Source organism: Herpailurus yagouaroundi, unplaced genomic scaffold (genome assembly GCF_014898765.1).
Source record: "Herpailurus yagouaroundi ecotype Mexico unplaced genomic scaffold, PumYag 140, whole genome shotgun sequence".
Classification (NCBI taxonomy): domain Eukaryota; kingdom Metazoa; phylum Chordata; class Mammalia; order Carnivora; family Felidae; genus Herpailurus; species Herpailurus yagouaroundi.
Window position 1 is genome coordinate 53,049,640 of NW_024412395.1, and position 17,786 is coordinate 53,067,425.

At 37.8% G+C, this 17,786-nt stretch overlaps 2 protein-coding genes and 1 pseudogene across 2 annotated transcripts in view; 1 reads left to right on the top strand and 2 right to left on the bottom strand.

Annotated features, from left to right (window-relative positions):
• SLC25A12 (solute carrier family 25 member 12) overlaps positions 1–17,786 on the bottom strand; it is a 209,464-nt gene that overhangs the window by 163,225 nt on the left and 28,453 nt on the right. The gene's annotated exons all lie outside the window — the stretch shown is intronic.
• The window catches only part of HAT1 (histone acetyltransferase 1), a 60,132-nt gene that overhangs the window by 35,754 nt on the left and 6,592 nt on the right, over positions 1–17,786 (top strand). The window contains exons 9-10 of the mRNA XM_040475388.1: positions 9,378–9,529; positions 12,044–12,160. Coding sequence (XP_040331322.1) covers positions 9,378–9,529; positions 12,044–12,160 — 269 coding nt within the window. The remainder of the gene's footprint in view (positions 1–9,377; positions 9,530–12,043; positions 12,161–17,786) is intronic.
• On the bottom strand, positions 3,090–8,465 carry LOC121030195 (28 kDa heat- and acid-stable phosphoprotein-like; annotated as a pseudogene).

A 17,786-nucleotide genomic window follows, 5' to 3' on the forward strand; every position in this document is an offset into this window, starting at 1 on the left:
AAAAAAAAAATTAAAAAAAAAAAAGAAATTGATCTTGGGCTGGAATATATATCAGTATTACTAATCTATCAGTAGTGTATTAAGAGCTAATTATAACTGTCCTTTAAATGTCCCTTTATAGGGGCGCCTGGGTGGCGCAGTCAGTTAAGCGTCCGACTTCAGCCAGGTCACGATCTCGCGGTCCGTGAGTTCGAGCCCCGTGTCGGGCTCTGGGCTGATGGCTCAGAGCCTGGAGCCTGTTTCCGATTCTGTGTCTCCCTCTCTCTCTGCCCCTCCCCCGTTCATGCTCTGTCTCTCTCTGTCCCAAAAATAAAATAAACGTTAAATGTCCCTTTATAGTACTGGAATAGAATATTTTAGAATATTATCTGTAAAATTTTTATACTTAGGTGATTTGTGTTATCTGATTTCATATGGTTTTTTATCTCTAATATAACATTAATATGGAGAGGTTTTTATTTTATTATTATTTTTTTAATGTTTATTTTTGAGAGAGAGTACACACACACGGGGCAGAAAGAGGGAGACAGAGAATCCGAAGCAGGCTTAGAGCTCTGAGCTGTCAGCACAGACCCCAACACAGGGCCCAAACCCACAAACTGAGATCATGACCTGAGATGTTGGATGAGAAGTTGGATGCTCAACTGACTGAGCCATCCAGGCGCCCCTGGAAAATTTTTCTTTTTTAATTTTTTTTTTTAACGTTTATTTTTGAAGGAGAGACAGAGCATGAGCGGAGGAGGGGCAGAGAGAGAGAGGGAGACACAGAATCCAAAGCAGGCTCCAGGCTCTGAGCTGTCAGGGCGCAGGGCTCAAACTCACGGCTCAAACTCACGAACAGTGAAATCATGACCTGAGCCCAAGTCAGAAGCTTAACCGACTGAGCCACCCGGGCACCCCTGGAGAGATTTTTAAAAAATGATAGAAGAGCACTTATGTTGTTAGATAATGTATTTAATTTGGAAAAAACTCAATTTTTGATTTTGAATGTGACTGTAGATTTAAACTCAAGCAAATTTCATCTTTTAAATGTGTTGCTTTTCTTTGTAGCAGAGAAACAAAGGAATTGAAAGATGTCACAGATTACTGAGTGTCACCATTTTAAGTTCATTTTCAGTCTGACATTTTTGGTTAAAGTTCTTACAGATTGAAATGGTGACTTGCCTCCTTATATTGTCAGTCTATCACAGCTTATGTAAAACTAAATGGAAATTTTTTGTATGTTTTTCTGAATTACAAGAAAATTTCTGATAGGAATGTAGTATGAGTTTTTAGATTTTTCTCAACTGTAATTCTATTTTCTTTATAATTTCTTTCTTTTTTTTTTTTTAACGTTTATTTATTTTTGGGACAGAGAGAGACAGAGCATGAATGGGGGAGGGGCAGAGAGAGAGGGAGACACAGAATCGGAAACAGGCTCCAGGCTCTGAGCCATCAGCCCAGAGCCCGACGCGGGGCTCGAACTCACGGACCGCGAGATCGTGACCTGGCTGAAGTCGGACGCTTAACTGACTGCGCCACCCAGGCGCCCCCGTAATTCTATTTTCTATGTTTTTTCCTAATATTCTGAGGTTATAGAGGTTACTTAAGCTGTCACTCATACTAAATTTTATTTTGAATTAATATTAGCAAAAACAGTGTTTTTCTAAACAGATTAGAAGAGGTAGACTTGAAAAAATTGACATTAAATAAGTTTGAACCTCATCTGTTAGTACTGAAATTTTTTAAAGAGATGCTTGCTTGAAAGTATGTCATTTAGTAGAGGTTTAATTAAAGCAATTTTATTGAGGTAGGATTTGCATACCATAAAATTCACCCATTTTAGGCATACAGTTCAGTGAGTTTTAGTGTATCTGCCTAGTTTTACAGCCATCACCACAGTCCTGTTTTAGAATATTTCTATCACAGTTAAAAGACCCCACATGTCCATTTGCAGTCAGTCCCTGTTCCCAGTCTCTTAAATGAGGTCTGTGATCCATTTTGAGTTAATTTTTGTATATTATATAAGTTTCTAAATTCATCCTTTTACATATGGCTATCCAGTTGATGCAGTGCCATTTGTTAAAAAGACTGGTTTTTGGGGCGCCTGGGTGGCGCAGTCGGTTAAGCGTCCGACTTCAGCCAGTTCACGATCTCGCCGTCCGTGGGTTCGAGCCCCGCGTCGGGCTCTGGGCTGATGGCTCAGAGCCTGGAGCCTGTTTCCGATTCTGTGTCTCCCTCTCTCTCTGCCCCTCCCCCGTTCATGCTCTGTCTCTCTCTGTCCCAAAAATAAATACACGTTGAAAAAAAAAAAAAATTTTTTTTTTAAATTAAAAAAAAAAAAAAAAAGACTGGTTTTTTTTTTCCTCCATTGAATTGCCTTGGTACCTATGTTGAAAATCAGTTGATCATAAATGGGAAGAGTTATTTCTAGATTCTGAGAGTCAATGTATGTCTGTCCTTATGCCAGTATCATACTATCTTGATTAGTTTACTATAGCTTTATGTTGAGTTTTTTTTTATTATTATGTGAAATTTAATCCACCAAATATATACATTGAGTTTGTGGAGTGTGGTTTTCCTGGGTGCTGCAGAAGTTTCTTGAAATGATCAATGAGTAGGGTTAAAAATGGATACTGGCCCTGCCCAGGTAGCTAGGAATGGGGTAGGGAAGGGCAGAGAGAGGAAGCCTCAATTAGAGGGGACTGGCTGGGGACAACCATGACCTTTAAGGACCTGGAGTATAGCCTCTGTGAGTGAGCCCCCAGTCAACACAGTCTGGGGCTGGTGTTGCAAGTTTATTAGTAGCTGACCCCAGCACAACCGCCCCATAAGGTGCAATCTACCTGACAAATGAAAACTTAACCCGTTTCCTATACATTCCTTCTACCCCCCAACAGAGGTTTAAATTCTTAAAACAGAACCACTCTAATGGTTACATAGGAAACACAGTCCTCATCTTTTTGTCTCAAGGATAGCAGCTGTTCCCTCTCCAGCCAGCCCCCCAGCTCGCCTTTCCCCCCAATTATTTATGTGTTAAGATGATGAAGAGGAGGACCCAGGCCATAGGGAGACTCCTACTTCTGAGGGGCTGCTTCAGTGGGGCTGCTTCAGAGACAGGGCATAGAGTGGGCAAGACATAGCAGATGTCCTGGCAAAAGGGCCCAGTTGCCTGGTATTTCCTCCAACAGGCCTTGCTTACTTATTAGGGTAAGGGATTGCATTTGTTTTCCTGATAAAGTTGCATCCTCTTTTGCTTTTCTTGCTGCCTCTTTCTTCCTGGTGACCTGCTGCACTCCTTTCTGCTCTTTCTGACTGATCTCCGGCCAGGTGAGGTCAGCCTTGGCCTAGTCTGTCTTCCCAATAAATGCATTTTAATGTGATGCTTTTTTGCTTTCTCCCTGTCTTCTTTTTCTTTCCTTGAAAGCTCCTTGGGCTTGTCCAGATACACTTGTGTGACCTTTCTAATTATCTGTGCCACCCAGTTGTGGTTCTTGATGTTGACGAGCCCTTCCACACCTTTGCTGGTGGTTATCTTCATCATCCTTACTCTCTTCTGAGGCTAGAGATTTCTTCTTCTTTTTGGAGTCACCTGCAGCCTCATCACCTTCTTATCTTGTTTCTCCTCTTCCCTGGCCTTTTGCTTTCCAGCCTAAAGATGTGCATCATTCTCCTTGGGGCTCATGTACTGCTGGCTAGGCCTTTGTGGCCTCCCTTTCTCTCTTAAGTATCATGGCTCCAGCAACAGCAGTACCTCAGCCTTTATATTGAGTTTTGAAATCAGAAAGTGAAATTCCTCTAGTCATGTTTGTTCTTTTTCAAAATTGTTTCGGTTATATAGGATCCCTTGTGTTTTCATAGAAATTTCTATTTCTGTTTTCTACTTACTTGATTTCCACATTAACTTTTATTATTTTCTTCTTATTTGGGTTCGATTTGTTCTTATTCTAATGAAGACTGAAACTTAGGTTTTTTATTTGATTTGATGTCTTTTCTAATGCAGAATTTTAAATACATAAGTACTTTCATATTTATATACAACATGTATTTTCATAAGTTATGCTTTTATTCAGTTCAAAATACCTGTTTTTTTAATTTTTTTTTTTTTTAATTTTTTGAGAGAGAGAGGCAGCATGAGGACGGGAGGGGCAGAGAGAAAGGGAGACACAAAATCTGAAGCAGGCTCCAGGCTCTGAGCTGTCAGCACAGAACCCAACATGGGGCTCAAACTTGTGAACCACAAGATCATGACCTCAGCCAAACTGAGCCCCCCAGGCGCCCCATCTTTTTCTTTTTTTTTTTTTTTTAAGTAAACTCTATACCCATTGTGGGGCTTGAACTCATAACCCTGAGATCAAGAGTCGCATGGTTTACCTACTGAGCCAGCCAGGCGCCCAGTTCAAAATCTCTTCCAATAGCATTTTGGTCCATGGGTTATTCAGAAGTATGTTTAATTTCTAAATATCGTAGATTCCCAAATTTCCTTCTGTTGTTGATATCTAATTCTATTGTTGTGAGAGAACATACTTTGTAACTTCAGTTCTTTTTCATTTATTGAATTTTAATTTATACTTTACCTTAGGGTCCCTAAACTCTTTCTTTAAAATGTGAAGCAATATGGGGCGCCTGGGTGGCGCAGTCGGTTAAGCGTCCGACTTCAGCCAGGTCACGATCTCACGGTCCGTGAGTTCGAGCCCCGCGTCGGGCTCTGGGCTGATGGCTCGGAGCCTGGAGCCTGTTTCCGATTCTGTGTCTCCCTCTCTCTCTGCCCCTCCCCCGTTCATGCTCTGTCTCTCTCTCTGTCCCAAAAATAAATAAACGTTGGAAAAAAAATAATAAAATGTGAAGCAATAAATACCTTATGTTTTGCAAGCCATGTATGTTCTCTGTAACCATGGTGAGATTTGGTCCATGGGCCATTGTTTACTAATTTTTTGCCCAACATGTGGTCTTGCTGGAGAATGTACCATGTGTGCTTGAAAGGAATGTGTATTCTGCTGTTGTTGGGTGAAATGATACCTAACTATCAGATAGTCAAGTTAGTTGATAGAGTTCTTCATGCCTTCTCTATATTTGCTGATTTTCTGTCTAGTTGTTCTGTCCGTTATTGGGTAGTATTGAAATTTCCAACTATTTTTATTGAATTATCTATTTCTTCCTTAATTCTGTCAGCTTTTATTTTATGTATTTTGGGCCTCTGTTGTTGTCTATGTGTTTATAATTGTTAACATCTTCATGAATTAATTTGTCATTATAAAATGTGCCCTTTTTTCTCGTTTTTTTTAATCTTAAACTGTTTTTTCCCAATTGTTTTTTATTTTAGTAATGCTTAAACTCATCCTTTGACTTTCAGCTTTTGAATCCAAAATGTTTCTGTTGTAGATAGCATATCATTGGATCTTTTTTTATCCAGTCTGACAATCTCTGCTTCTTATTGGAATGTTTAATGTATCTACATTTAATGTAATTATTGCTGTGGTTAGAATTATGCCTTCCATTTGCTACTTGTTTTCTAAATGTTGCTTTTTGTTGTTCTTCTTTTGTTTCTTTTTTGCTACCTTTTTGTTTAAGTTTATTTTGAGAGAGAGGTGAGAGTGCCTGCCCACAAGCTGGGGAGGGGCAGAGAGAAGGAGAGAGAATCCCAAGCAGGTTCCTCACCATCAGCGCAGAGCCCAGTGTGGGCCTCAAACTCAAGAACTGTGAGATCGCGACCTGAGCCAAGATTTTAAGAGTCAGATGCTTAACCGACTGAGCCACCCAGGCACCCCATTGACATATATATTACATCCTTGTACATTAGAAACCAAACGTTGGTTTTATAATTATTTTTTCATGTAATTTTTTTTTAAACCAGTTGAGAGGAGAAAAGAGAAAAAAATTATACCAATTTTTATATTTCATAATTAACAGGGTTCTTTTCTTCATATAGATTTGACGTATCATGTTCTTTTAATCTAAAGAACTTTTTTTTAGTATTTCTTGTACGGTCTGTTAGCAACACTTTCTCTTTCCTTTTCTGAGAATATCTTTATTTCAACTTCATTTTGAAGGATATTGCTGGATATAGAATTCTTTAACAGTTATTTTTCTTTCAGTACTTTGCATGTATCACCCCACTGACTTCTGGCCGTCTATGGTTTCTGATGAGTTGTTTTCCTCTTATTGCTTTCAGGATTTTCTTTTTGCCTCTGGCTTTTGACAGTCTGTACTTCAGTTGTTTTGTTCACTGTTGATTTCATCATCTGTGTACATTCCTAATAGACCATAATTTCATACCAAACTGATACAGTGACAGAATTTCACTTACCATTTTTAAGCCATTGTCGTATAATATTTAATTAATGATTACATGGATACGATGTTAATGTCACATGGAAACATTAAGAAGGTGTTTAGTTCATATGGATTGAATGAATGGAGGATTGGATAATGACTCGGAATCATAAAACACTACCCCTTGCTCAGACTTTTTTTTTTATAAACAGCTTTATTGAGATATAGTTAACATATTCTGCAATTCACTTAAAGTGTACAATTTTTAAGTGATATTTATAGTGCAGCCATTACCATAATCTAATTTTGGAATGTTCCATTCTCCCAAAATAGAAGCCATTAGCAGTCACTCCTTTCCTCATTCACCCCCTACCACCTATACCCCTCCAGCTCTAGGCAACCACTAATCTATTTTAGTCTATAGATTTGCCTATTCTTGACATTGAAGTCATATAATAATATGATGCTTCTTTCACTTGATGTGTTTTCAAGGTTCATCCTTATTATAGCATAGGTTAGTACTTCATTTCTTTTTATTGCCAAAGAATATTCCATTGTGTGGATATACCAAATTTTATTTATCCATTTATCAATTGATGTACATTTGGGTTGTTTCTACTTTTTGCCTCTTATGAATAGTGCTGCTGTGAATATTTGTTTAGAAGTTTTTCGGTGGACCTATATTTCATATTTCTTGGGTACATACCTAGGTGTAGAAATGGTCAAAAACCTGGTAACTGTGTTTTACCTCTTGAGGAACCACCAGATTATTTTCCAAAGTGGCTGTACCATTTTACATTTCCACCAATAGAATGAAGGTTTCAATTTCTCCACACCTTCATCAGTATTTCTTACTGTCTTTTTTATTCTAGTCATTCTAGTGGACGTGGAATGGTATTTCATTGTGGTTTTGATGTGCATTTTCTTGTAGCTAATGATTTTGATTGAGCATCTTTTCATGTGGTTATTGTCCCTTTGTAGATCTTCTTGAGAAATGTGTGTTTAGATCCTTTGCCTGATTTTTAAAGAAATTTTTTAATGTTTATTTTTGAGACAGAGCTTGAGCCTGAGGAGGGGTAGAGAGAGAGGGAGACACAGAATCTGAAGCACCTTTGCCTGATTTTTAATTGAGTTCTCTTTTTCTTATTGAATTGTAAAACATTTTTATATATAAAATCTGGGTGCAAGTCTGTTACCATATATAGAACTTGGAAATATTTGCTCCCATTCTGTAGGTTATCTTTTCATTTTCTTAATGGTATCATTTGAGCACAAAAGTTTTAAATTTTGATATAGCCCAGTTTATCTTTTTTGTTGTTATTTGTGCTTTTGGTTCTGAGAAACCATTGCCTAAGCAAAAGTCATGAAGATTTATTCCTATGTTTTATTCTAAGAATTTTATAGTTTTAACCCTTCTTTTTTTTTTTTTTAAGTTTATTTATTTTGAGTGAGAGAGAGAGAGAGAGAGAGGAGAAGAGAGAATCCCAAGCAGGTTCCATGCTTAGTGCAGAGCCCGACATGGGGCTTGGGGCTCCATCTCATGACTATGAGATCAAGACCTGAGCCAGTATCAAGAGTCGGATGCTTAACCAACTGAGCCACCCAGGCACCCCTAGTTTTGCCTCTTACATTTAGGTATATGGTTGATTTTGATTTATTTTTGTGTATGGTGTGAGGAAAGGGGTCCATCTTCATTCTTTGGCTTGTGGAGATCCCGTTGTCCAAGTACCATTTGTTAAAAGATCATTCTTTCCCTCACTGATTGGTTTGGGAACACTTCTCAAAAGTCAGTTGACAAAAAAAAAAAAAAAAATTAATTGATCATAAATGTAGAGGTTTATTTTTAACTCTCAATCCAGTTCCATTGATCTGTTCTTATGCCAGTACCGTACTGTCTTGATCACTGTAGCTTTGTAGTAATTTTTGAAATCAGGAAGTGTGAGTCTTCTAACATTTGTTCTTTTTCATGATCTTTTGGGCTAGTCTGGGTTCCTTCCATAACTGTATGAATTTTAGGACAAACTTAATTTCTGCAACTAAAAAGGCTAGCTGGGATTTTGATAGGGATTGCTTTGAATGATTTGTAGAGTATTGTTACTGTAACAATATTAAGTCTTATGATCCATGAACTAGCTCAGAATTTAGTATTCTTTGTTTCAAGCCATTTACTGATCAGAAAACAAGAGCTCAGAGAAGTGAGGTGACTTGCCCATGGTCCTGTATCTATGAATGACAGAACTGGGACTCAAACTGATTTTCTTTGTGTAGTCTTCTTTCTACCCATCATGTTTTGCTATTTTCCTTGTCAACTACTTAGTCTAATGTAGATAGACAAACAAAGGAAGATCTGTGCTATTCAGATGCAGTGAAGAAAGGATCAAAATCATATTGTCATTTTATTCTTAAAATATATATATATTTGCTTTTGTGGAAGCAAGAATTTTTTTTTAATTAGGGGAAAGAAGTATGGCAGACAGTAAAGGTTATTGGTTTAGGGTAGGGGAGTTATAAATTGAGCTTTAGAAGCTTTAGATATCACTGAATACTTGCTTTTGGAATTGATTATCCAAACTTGAATCTCTTGTTTATACAGCTACTTTAATTGAAAATAAAATTGGGGTGCCTGGGTGGCTCAGTCAGTTAAGTGTCTGACTTCGACTCAGATCATTATCTCAACGCTTGGTTGGTGGGTTCGAGCCCCGCGTTGGGCTCTGTGCTGTCAGCTCAGAGCCTGGAGCCTGCTTGGGATTCCGTCTCCCTCTCTCTCTGCCCCTCACCCATTCGCACTCTGTCTTTCTCTCTCTCTCTCTCTCTCTCCAAAATTAATAAAAATTAAAAAAAAAATTTTTTTAATAAAAAAACTAAGATGCATAGGATAGCACCCATGAAAAAGTCTACATCTGAAAGGAGTAGCTCTAATTTCACAAATACTATGTAATTTTATTTAGCAAAGATAATAGTGCCATTGTTTGATTAAAAAGGAATAATCCTTTCTCATTTTAACTTTTGTCTTGTAAAATTCTTTTAATAATATTTCCTTTTTCTAGCCTAACATGTATATTGAGATCTCAAATGATGAAGGAATTATGTTGGATAAGAGAAATATTATTCTGCCTTTTCTTTAGCGGAAGATCCATCCAAAAGTTACGTGAAATTAAGAGACTTTGTGCTTGTGAAGCTCTGTCAAGATTTGCCCTGTTTTTCCCGGGAAAAGTTGATGCAAGGATTCAATGAAGAGATGGCAATAGAGGCACAACAGAAGTTCAAAATAAATAAGGTATTTTTATTCTGTAGAAGGAAAATATTTCAGTTTGGAAGTTTTCTTTCTTTTTTAAGTACAACTTAAACGTTGCAAATGCATTAAGAATACATGTGTGGGAAGTAGCAGTGGTTGAGAGTATAGGCTCTGAAGCCAGATAGCCTGGTTCAGATCTGGGTATAGCACTTGTTCTGTGACTTAGGGTAATTTAATTTCCTCATGAATAGAATGGGAAGATAGTTGATTCTATGGCTTATTAAGTGTAACAAGCAGAAAAGAATGGATAGTATGATCTTACTTTTGCTTTTTAAGAAAATATTTCAAATGATAAAATAGTTAATACTTCTGGAGACGGTATTGGTGGGGGGAAGGGCTGGAGTAAAACACTTAACTTTTACTTTATATACATCTGTATATTTGAATTTTAAAGTAGTAAATATCCTAAAATAGGTACAGAAGAAATAATCTGGGAGTTCAGAGGAGGGAGTTTAGTTTCTTATATTTATGTATGCAGGGGAGTCAGAGTTTTTCATGGGAGGGAGATGCATCTGATCTAAGCTTTGAAGAATGGGTAGGATTTGGATTATGAAGGTATGTGAGATGAAGAGTATTCCAATAAGGACTAGTATGTGATATTGTTGACTTGGGAGATCTCATCTAACTCTCCAATGTAGATTTTCCTTCTGAACTCCAACACTGTATATAAAAAGGTTCCTGATCACTGATCTTCAACAGCTTAATTTGAACTGAAACTTTCCATTTTCTCCTACCTTAAAACACTTTAGTGGCTTCCTAGTTTTAAGATAAATATTTTAGAAATATTTGGTATGTCCAGACTGTATTAAACCTTTAGAGAATTTATTCAATAGCTCAGCTTTTAAAAGAGAAACAAACACCTTTTTTCCTTTAAGAAAAAGAATTTAAAACTTAGTATGGCACATAGAGCCAGTCATAATGTGGACCCTGCCAACCTTGGTAGACTCATTTTCCTACCACTTTCCTGTAAGCTGTGGCATTATTAAACCTCTTGCTATTTCCCAACTGTGCTACATCTTTCTTCTTTTGAAGTCTAACTATTCCCTTTGCCCTTGATACCCCCTTTTCTTGTTCCTCCATCTTTGCCTTGCCAGATATTACTCATTTTTCAGGCTCAGCTCAGGTGTCCCTTCCGGAATGTTCAGACATCATCTTCCCAATCTACCTATACTTGACCCCTCCCCTGTCTTCAATAAATATATGTGGAACAACACAAACAGAAAAACTATGGGCTACTCTTTTGGCTTCAGTGATACCAAAACTACTTTTGGTATCAAAAGCTTGATTTTCCTAATATTTCTTTGCTTTTGTCTTCTCCCTGCCCTTTAATTGTCACTGTAGTACAGGGTTCTGACATCTCCCTCTTCTGTTTATGCTTTCCTAACCAATCACGGTTTTAACTCTTGCCTGTGTACTGATATTGCTTAAATCCTCACTCTTTTAAACTAGAATTTTCTTTATGTGTTCTGCTGCCTCCTGTCTCTCTTCTAGGCTGTGAAAACTCTATCATCCCACATGCTTCTCCACACCCAGTCTTTCCTCTTCTTCTAGAATCTTTGTTCCTGTAGTATTCTTACTTGTGCTGTCTTAGTTCATGCCTTCATCATTTTTGCCTGATTTAATAGCTCAGCTTCCTAATTGGTCTTCCTACCCTTTTTGCTACCATTTCTATGTAGCTGAGAGAATACTTTTCTTAGAACTCATATTTGTGCACTTTGTTCATGCCATTTAAAATCTGTCACCTGCTAGATAAAAGCCAGTGTGTAAAAGCCCAGTGATAAAAACACAGTGTGTAAGCCTCTATGTAAACACACTTCTGCTGTATCCTCACTTTATTTCTACTCACTGCTTTTCATTTTGTGCTCCAGCAACGTCAGGCTGCTTCAGTCCTGCATGTGTGTTGCATGTGTGCACTTGTATACACACAGTGCCCTCCCTTCTTTCTAGAATGGCATGGTCCCTTCCCTTGAAGATTTAGCTCAGGTTTTGGGGCTCCTGGGTGGCTCAGTCAGATAAGCATTCAACTTTGGCTGTGCTGACAGCTCAGAGCCTGGAGCCTGTTTCAGATTTTGTGTCTCCCCCCTTTCTGTCCCTCCCCCACTCATTCTCTCTCTCTCTCTCTCTCTCTCTCTCTCTCTTTCTCCCCCTCTCTCTCTCTCAAAAATAAATAAACATTAAAAAAAAAGAAAAAAAAGATTCATCTCAGGTTTTGTTTCCCCAGGTTTTGTTTCTAGCGTTTATCCCATTCCCAGGCTACACTACCATAATACCCTATGCATATTTCCATCATTAAATTAACCACTCCTCAATCATTTGTGTTATTCATTAGGCTGCTGCCTCCTTGAAGACAGAAACTATCTTTTATTGTTTTTCGTCTGGTACCTAGCACAATTTCTGGCCCATAGGAGATATTCAGTATATCCTGTGTTCTTTTGGAAAAGTGTCACTATTTTGTGATTTGAAAGTGTTCATGTTTTTTTCTTTTGTTTCATTAAGCAACATGCTAGACGAGTTTATGAAATTCTTCGACTACTGGTAACTGACATGAGTGATGCTGAACAGTACAGAAGCTATAGACTGGACATTAAAAGAAGACTAATTAGCCCATATAAGGTAGGACTTTGTAGAGTCTTAAAGATTGTATTCTTGTCATTGTTTAAAAGTGGAGAAGAGGGGCGCCTGGGTGGCTCAGTTGGTTAGGCGTCCGACTTCGGCTCAGGTCACGATCTTGCGGCATGTGAGTTCGAGCCCCGTGTCGGGCTCTGTGCTGACTGCTCAGAGCCTGGAGCCTGTTTCAGATTCTGTGTCTCCCTCTCTCTATGACCCTCCCCCGTTCATGTTCTGTCTCTCTCTGTCTTAAAAATAAATAAACGTTAAAAAAAAAAAATTAAAAAAAAAATAAATAAAAATAAAAGTGGAGAAGAGAGGCACCTGGCTGGCTCATTTGGTAGAGCATGCAACTTGATCTTGGGGTTGTGAGTTTGAGCCGCACGTTGCAGGTAGAGTTTACTTAAAAATAAATAAGTAAGTAATAAAATAAAAGAAGAAAGTGTAGCAATTGCCATTGTATGGGAGAGTTCAAATCATTTTCCTGAATTATACTTTTACAAAAGTGAATACATTCTTCCAATTAGTTATAAGAAGTCTTGCTGTCATAATTTTCCAGTGTAAGCTATAAATAAATCTTTTTTCATTCACTTAAAAACTAATTCTAAGAATAGTTTATTCATGGTTACTTTTTATTTCGTTTGCCCTCTTTTAAAAATGTGAATGCCCAAACTTTTCCTTAATAAATTATTTTGTTAGTTTTTTCTGAGTCTCTAGTTTCCTAGTTGTCATATATATTATGTTTGCCTTTGCTGCCTTCTTCCTAAATATGCCCTTGGTTGTCATTTTTAACATCTATACTTTACCATAGCTGAAACTGCAACATAATATTGTTTACTTCTTTTTTTTTTTAATATTCTTTCTTCTTATTCTCTACCCCCACCCCATATTTTTCATATCCCATATTTTCCTCTAACTCAGAAATTTCCCTCCTAGATCAGGTTTGTCCTGATCATCATGTAGCCATTATTATGGTAGATATTGTCCATGCCAGCCTCTGTGAATGGGGATTTGCTATGATAGCTGCAGCTGTGCAGTAAGCTGATTGGGGAGAATATTTCTTAATTTGTTCTATAAATAATATCTGACATGTGGTTGCTACAGTTGTATACATCATACCTGTAGGCCTGTACGATACAGGAGCTGAGAACATAAATGATAAATCCAAAAGTTTTCTGTCTTATGGACTACTGTCTGCCTATAAATAGGTTGTAATACATTGCACTGTTCTCTCTTCCCCAAAATTGTTCAAAGTTGCATTTTATTCTTTGATGTTTATCAATCCAGAAACATCAGACAATTGGTAAAGATGGTGCTTTCCAAAGGTTTTGAGTTTTAAAGTAACATTAGTTTGTCAACTAGAAAAAAAAAATTTAAGTGTTTATTTTTGAGAGAGAAAGAGAGTAGGCACGCAAGTGGGAGAGGGGCGGGGAGGTGGGCAGAGGATCTGAAGTAGGCTTCTCACTGACAGCAGAGAGCCCAATGTAGGGCTCAAACCTGAGAACTGACCTGAGCCAAAGTTGGACGCTTAACCAATTGAGGCGCCACTAGAAAATTTATGGGAAATTTGGGCATATAGAACAGTATAAGTAGATGTCATCATGGCAACATCAGAGTATAGGGACACCTCAGAGATACTGTAGGTTCAGTTCCAAACAGCTGCAATAAAGTGAATATTGCAATAAAGCAATCAAGTGAATTTTATGGTTTTCCAGTGCATAAAAAAGTTATGTTTACATTATACTGTATTTTGCTAAGTGTACAATAGCATTATGTTTTTTTTAAACTGTACATACCTTAATTTAAAAACATTTTATTGCTAAAAATGCTAACCATTATCTGAGCTTTCAGTGAGTCATTATCTTTTTGCTGGTAGAGTGTCTTACCTTGATGTTAATGGCTGCTGTCTATGATCAGGGTGCTGGTCGCTGAAGGCTGGGGTTGGTTGTAGCAGTTTCTTAAAGTAAGACAACTGAAGTTTGTCACATCAGTTGATTCTTTCTCTACAGCATGTGATGCTATTTGATACCATTTTATTACCTACAGTAGAAATTTTTTCAAAATTGGGAGTCAGTACTCTCAAACTTTGCTACTGCTTTATCAACTAATATTCTAAATTCTTTGTTGTCATTTCAATAATCTTCACAGCATCTTTATCAGGAGTAGTTTCCATTTCAAGAAACTACTTGCTTTGCTCATCCATAAGAAGCAACTCCTCGTCTGTTCGAGTTTTATCATGAGAATTGCAGCAATTCAGTCACATTTTCAGACTCACTTCTAATTGTGGTGTTCTTGCTATTTCTTCACTGAAGTCTTAAATCCCTCAAAGTTAATCCATGTGGGGTGGAATCAGCTTCTTCCACAGTCCTGTTAAGGTTGATATTTTGCCTTTTACCATGAATCACAAGTGTTCTTACGGCACGTAGAATGGTGAGTCCTTTCCAAAGGTTTTCAGTTTACTTTGCCTAGATCTATCAGAGAAGTCATTATCTATGGCAGCAATAGCCTATGAAAGGTGTTTCTTTTTTTTTAATTTTTTTTTTTCAACGTTTATTTATTTTTGGGACAGAGAGAGACAGAGCATGAATGGGGGAGGGGCAGAGAGAGAGGGAGACACAGAATCGGAAACAGGCTCCAGGCTCCGAGCCATCAGCCCAGAGCCCGACGCGGGGCTCGAACTCACGGACCGCGAGATCGTGACCTGGCTGAAGTCGGACGCTTAACCGACTGCGCCACCCAGGCGCCCCTGAAAGGTGTTTCTTAAATAATAAGACTTGAAGATCAAAATTACTCCTGAGTTCATGGGCTATAGAATGGATATTGTGTTAGCAGACATGAAAACAACATTAATCTCGTTGTACATCTCCACAGAGCTCTTAGGTAACCAGGTGCATTGTCAGTGAGCAGTGATATTTTAAAAGGAATCCTTTTTTCTGAGCAGTAGGTCTCAACAGTGGGCTTAAAATACTCTGTAAATTGTGTTGCAAACTGATGTGCTGTCATCTAGGCTTTGTTGTTCCTGTAGATCTAGCATAGGCAGAGTAAAATTAGCATAATTCTTAAGGGCCCTAGGATATTTGGAATGGTCCTTGAGCATTGATTTCTACTTAGTCACCAGCTGCATTAGCCCCTAACAGGGGACTTAACCTATCCTTTGGAGCTTTGAAGCCAAGCATCTCCTCCTCTTTCAATAGAAGGCTGTTTTGGGACTCCTGGCTGGCTAAGTCAGAAGGGAATGTGACGCTTGACCTCTAGGTTGTGGGTTGGAGCCCCATATTGGGTGTAGAGATTAAATAAGTAAGTAAGTAAGTAAATAAATAAATAAATAAATACATAGACTTAAAAAAAAAAGGCTATTTTGTCTATATTGAAAATCTGTTGTTTAGTATAGCCACTTTCATTAATTATCTTGGCTAGATCTTCTGGGTGACTTGCATAGCCTCTACATCAGCACTTGTTGCTTCAACCTTGCACTTTTATATTATGGAGATGACTTCTTTCCTTAAACCTCATGAACCAACCTTGGCTAGCTTCTGGTTTTTTTGGTTTTTTGTTTTTAATGTTTATTTATTTTTGAGAGAGAGACAGAGCGTGAGCCGGGGAGGGGCAGAGAGAGAGGGAGACACAGAATCCGAAGCAGGCTCCAGACTCTGAGCTGTCAGCACAGAGCCCGACACTGGGCTCGAACTCACAAATCATGAGATCATGACCTAAGCCGAAGCCGGATGTTTAACCGACTGAGCCACGCAGGTGCCCCTCCAGTTTTTCTTCAGCAGCTTCCTCACCTCTCTGGCTTCAGAGAATTGAGGAAAGTTAGGGCCTTGTTTTGGATTAGGTTTTGGCTTAAGGGAATGTTGTGGCTGGTTTAATCTTCTATTGAGACCACTATATCTTTCTCCATATCCGCAGTAATGCTGTTTTGGTTTCTTATCATATGTGTGTTCACTAGAGTGGCACTTGCAATTTCCTTCGAGAACTTTGTGTTCACAACTTTGTCTCTTTGGCACAAGAGACTTACTTTGTGGCTTATCTCAGCTTTCAATATGCCTTCTTACTAAGCTTAATCATTTCTAGCTTTGGTTTAAAGTGAGAGATGTGCAGTTCTTCCTTTCACTTGAACACTTGGAGACCACTGTAGGGTTCATTTCACTATTGGCCTAATTTCAATATTGTTGTGTCTCAAGGAATAGAAAGGCCCAAGGGGATATACCTGGTCAGTGGTACACTCAGAACATACACAACATGGGCCTCCTGGATGACTTGGTCAGTTGGGTATCTGACTTTGGCTCAGGTCATGATGTCACGGTTCATGGGTTCAGACCCCGCATCGGGCTTTTTGCTGTCAGCACAGAGCCCGCTTTGGATCCTCTGTCTCCCTTTCTCCTCTGCCCTTCCCCCTTTCACACACTCTCTCTCAAAATAAATAAACATTAAAAAAAAAAAAAATACAACGTTAAGTTTACCATCTTATATGGCTCAGTTTGTGGAGCCCCAAAACAATACTAACATCAAAGATCACTGAATATAGATGACCACCACAAATACAATAATAATGTAAAAGTTTGACATATTGTAAGAATTACCAAAATGAGACACAGAGACATGAAATGAACAAATACTGTTAAAGAAATGGTACCAGTAGACTTGCTTGATGCAGGGTTGCCACAAACCTTCACTTTATAAAAAGAATATCTGCGAAGCACAAAATGAGGTATGTGTGTATTAAAACTATTTTAGTAAAGTAAAATAATTTATTGAATTATGTGTTTCATAATTATTTGATGTTTTACATAGGCAGATGTAGCACATGAGAGATGATGGATTCTAAGTGTAAATAGTCACCAACTCATGCCAAATAGGAATTTCTGTACTTTATAAAAGCAAGTGTTTTTCACCCTTAAAGAATGGTAATGATTTTTTATATTAAGTATCCTCATCTGTCAAACAAGTCATCTATCTGAAAGACAACCGAAAGCGTTATTAAAACTCTTTAGGTTCTCAACACCACTGAGATGAGAGTACCACCATCCTTGCACTAAAGCTCACACAGATTACAAATTCTTCAGATACTTGCTTAAACCATATTTATAGTAATGTACACTTTAATCAGTTCAGTTATCCAGTATTCTGTCCCACTGAGAAAACCAAGAAAGCTTGAGGGTCCCCCTCCCCTCCTTTAGGTTGATAGTCCCAATGTTTGGGATAAGAAACCTACCACAAACTTTAAGAAAGCCTAGAAATGAGTTAAATGTCCTATAGGCATAGAAGAAGTGCTGTTATTTTTTTGTTGATTGTGTGTAGATGATTTTCTTCAGCTTGTGATTGCAGTGTGATATTATGTACTTTGCTGTTATTACAGCATTCTTAAATGTCAAATTATATTTAAGAATAAAGTAAAGTTGCTTAATAATATGGTTTAGAGTTTTTCTTTTTTTTTTTTTTTTATCTTTAAATGTATGCCTAATGGGGAAAGTTTGGAGTGTAAAATTTATATGTTTACTTTCAAGTTTTATGAAAAGATTATAATTTTGATTGTCACTAAATTATTACTGAGATATGAAGTAATTTATTGATTGTTAGCAAAGTACACCAATTCTGTGCTGCCTTTATTTCAGGAATCAAGTTTACCTAT